The sequence below is a fragment of the Branchiostoma belcheri genome, unplaced genomic scaffold (assembly GCF_001625305.1).
Source record: "Branchiostoma belcheri isolate BF01 breed outbred unplaced genomic scaffold, Haploidv18h27 scaffold28, whole genome shotgun sequence".
NCBI classification, from domain to species: Eukaryota; Metazoa; Chordata; class Leptocardii; order Amphioxiformes; family Branchiostomatidae; genus Branchiostoma; species Branchiostoma belcheri.
The window spans coordinates 1797687-1800325 of NW_017803887.1; the positions used below are offsets into that span (position 1 = coordinate 1797687).

The 2639-nt window shown below is 38.5% G+C and overlaps 2 protein-coding genes across 2 annotated transcripts in view; one reads left to right on the top strand and one right to left on the bottom strand.

Annotated features, from left to right (window-relative positions):
• Nucleotides 1-107: 107 nt before the first annotated feature.
• LOC109472551 (probable coatomer subunit beta') lies at nt 108-1700 on the bottom strand. Its single transcript, XM_019772333.1, has 4 exons — nt 1604-1700; nt 1101-1121; nt 562-678; nt 108-215 (listed from the first exon to the last, which is right to left on the bottom strand). The coding sequence occupies exons 1-4, from the start codon at nt 1604-1606 to the stop codon at nt 108-110; spliced, it is 249 nt and encodes an 82-aa protein (XP_019627892.1). The 5' UTR covers nt 1607-1700.
• A 14-nt stretch (nt 1701-1714) lies between these two features.
• LOC109472552 (transmembrane protein 107-like) overlaps nt 1715-2639 on the top strand; it is a 2444-nt gene continuing 1519 nt past the window's right edge. The window contains exon 1 of the mRNA XM_019772334.1: nt 1715-2294. Coding sequence (XP_019627893.1) covers nt 2071-2294 — 224 coding nt within the window. The 5' untranslated portion in view covers nt 1715-2070. The remainder of the gene's footprint in view (nt 2295-2639) is intronic.

Below are 2639 nucleotides of genomic sequence, written 5' to 3' on the forward strand. Positions count from 1 at the left end.
TACATGTGTAGCTACTACCTTATAACTTCAACAATCACTCAATTATCTAGGATTTATCCTGCTAACACAATTACTTATCATTAGTTTATTATCAGACATTCAGATATCTAGGTCCATGTAATACTTACACATCCTGCCACCACCCAGTTCTTCCTGGGGACGAACTTGGAGGCTCGAACTGGCAGGTCACAGCACTCAAACGACTTGATCAATTGCTATGGAGACAGAAGGAACGATGTTACAAATACATTGTGTACATAACAAACTGAATTGGATTGGCCCTATAACAGACGTGAGACTACATTCCAAACTAAAGGAAGAGGGTTTCAAAGGGAGCTGAGTTACGATTCAGAGGTTCTGATGAAGTTAACACTCAAACATTGTTTTTACATCTTTAATGGAAAAAGATCATTTTGAGAAAGACTAGATGTTGTGTAAGTAGCCACTTAGGGTTTAATCTGAAAATTGGTATGAGGGAGCTGGCTAGTTACATGAGGGAGCAGCCATGATTTGTGTGTATATGGGTTTGTAGGTAGCAGATAGAAGGTTAAATAAACTGACCTGTGACTCGACGTTCCAGACGTGCACGTTACCATTGTACAGCGCCGCGAGCATCCATGGCTCCGTGGGGTGCAGGTCAACACACTTCACACGGTCTGACCGCGCCGACAACTTACGCTACAAACAACACAAACATGAGAAAGTTCAGTCTTTATTTCATAACAAACATGAGACTTTAGGAGCACTATTTGCTACAATGTAACCTACTGCAATGGTGTGTCTTCAGTTTTAATGAAGTTTAAAGCTGTTGTATTATAATACATGTATGTTGAAAGGTGCAGGTGGTTATAATGGTAGTGTAATAGTCTTTAAGGTTATACATTTTTCATAGCTTTGAGGTTGACAAAAGTGAATTACTAATTTACTTAAGTTATACATAAAGTTCCACTTCTCAGATATGGAAAATTCATTTTGATCTCTATATTTCTAATTCTATGCATGCATATTTCTCCCTGCTTAAATTAGTTAAAATGTTTTGTGGATAGATAAATATGAATCAAATCATAACGTACAAAATGGTAAAATTATGGCCAACTCACCTTAATGTCAAGTCGCAGAGGCTAAAACAGAAAAGATAAACATCATTCAAACAAACTACTAAATTATGCAAGTACAGAAATCATGCTCTGACTAGTGGCAAATAAACTTTCTTCAACTTCAAGGGGCCTTTTATGAATGATTTTTTGGTATCATTTTTTTTACCATTAAACATAATTTATCTAAAAGCAATAAAGAACGTGGCTTTAGCTGCACATAAAGCCTTAACAAGTCATACAAGATAAGACATAAATTGCTGTTCTTCTTCAAAAAGGCAAAAACTCGAAGAAGTTACCGAAAACTACAAAACTGGAAGTATCGAAAGATGGGGAGGGGGGCACAGCAAATAGCAAACCGGTGCATTACGTTTTGCCATCAACTGAGGCATACACAAATCGAGGACACCATTAACAACATCTTTCTTGAGCTTGTTAGGCGTCGTAAGACATCAGGAATCTTTAAGACGTTGCACAAGACGCGGGAAAATAAGAAGACGTGTACTCACCATGTTGCAGTTCTTCTCCAAGCTGTCGTGTTGGAGGAAAAGACGTGGCAAATCACGCACGTTCTCGCGAGATCTGCCGGTCTGGTCACGTTACCGGAAGTAGGGCGCGAGATTTCGTTGCCGCCATATTTGATTCCTGGAGGAAAAACTTCCGCGTTTTGAAAAACTGTGTTTTTGTCGGTTTTCACGCAGATTTGGCGATATTTTATCTTTCCTAGGTATTTTATCGATTATAAAGAAGGGAAGAGTAACTTACATTAATTCCCTGGTAGTAGTTGAGACGCAGTATTTCGATTTGACGTCGTTCAACGTAATGTTGATTGGACAAGCCTGTGTAGAGTCGTTGTCATGACAACCCATCCATCCCATCCTTGCATATGAAGACGCCATAGAAGGAGGAGAAAAATTTGGAGCAACAAATTCGGAGCGAGAACTCGGACTGTTGTTTACGCAAACATTATCTTAAGATGGCCACAGTTAACGGTATCGTCCCAGCACGATTTCTTACGCTGATTGCACATCTCATCATCACCATCAACTTGTACTGGACAAGGGTAGGTAGTAACAGCGAACATCTTACAAATTTACTTTGTTATTTCTTCATAAAGCTAGCTGCATTATATAATATTAGGACGATACGAAAAAGCAATGTCCTTGGAAAAAGTAAACTTGCTGGTCATTTCAACACAATGTAAGCTGCACTGATGCAATGATGATGATGTAAGCTGCACTTCAGTGGGAGTTTTCATTTGTATCTATAGGGTTCAATATAATTTTATTTTGAACACTATTGGGGATCATCGATAATCAGAAAGTTTGGCTGTCAACTGGTAAAAATGCATATACTAGGCTATAACTTGGCAGGACATGACAACATCAATTGGTATTTAATTATAAATTGATCTGCTGTATACGTCAATGAAGGTTAGACATCCAGGTAATACGATACGCCATAAAACAGTTACTCAAGCAACTGGATATGATTTTGAAAACGTCAGACGTTTCAGCTAGTATCCACTAGCTTTCGTCAGTGACT

Coding starts and splice junctions, on each gene's coding strand:
- LOC109472551 (XM_019772333.1), bottom strand. Junction 679..1,100: donor CTCTGCGACTTGACATTAAG/GTGAGTTGGCCA, acceptor TGTTGTTTGTAG/CGTAAGTTGTCGGCGCGGTC. Junction 216..561: donor TCTGGAACGTCGAGTCACAG/GTCAGTTTATTT, acceptor CTGTCTCCATAG/CAATTGATCAAGTCGTTTGA.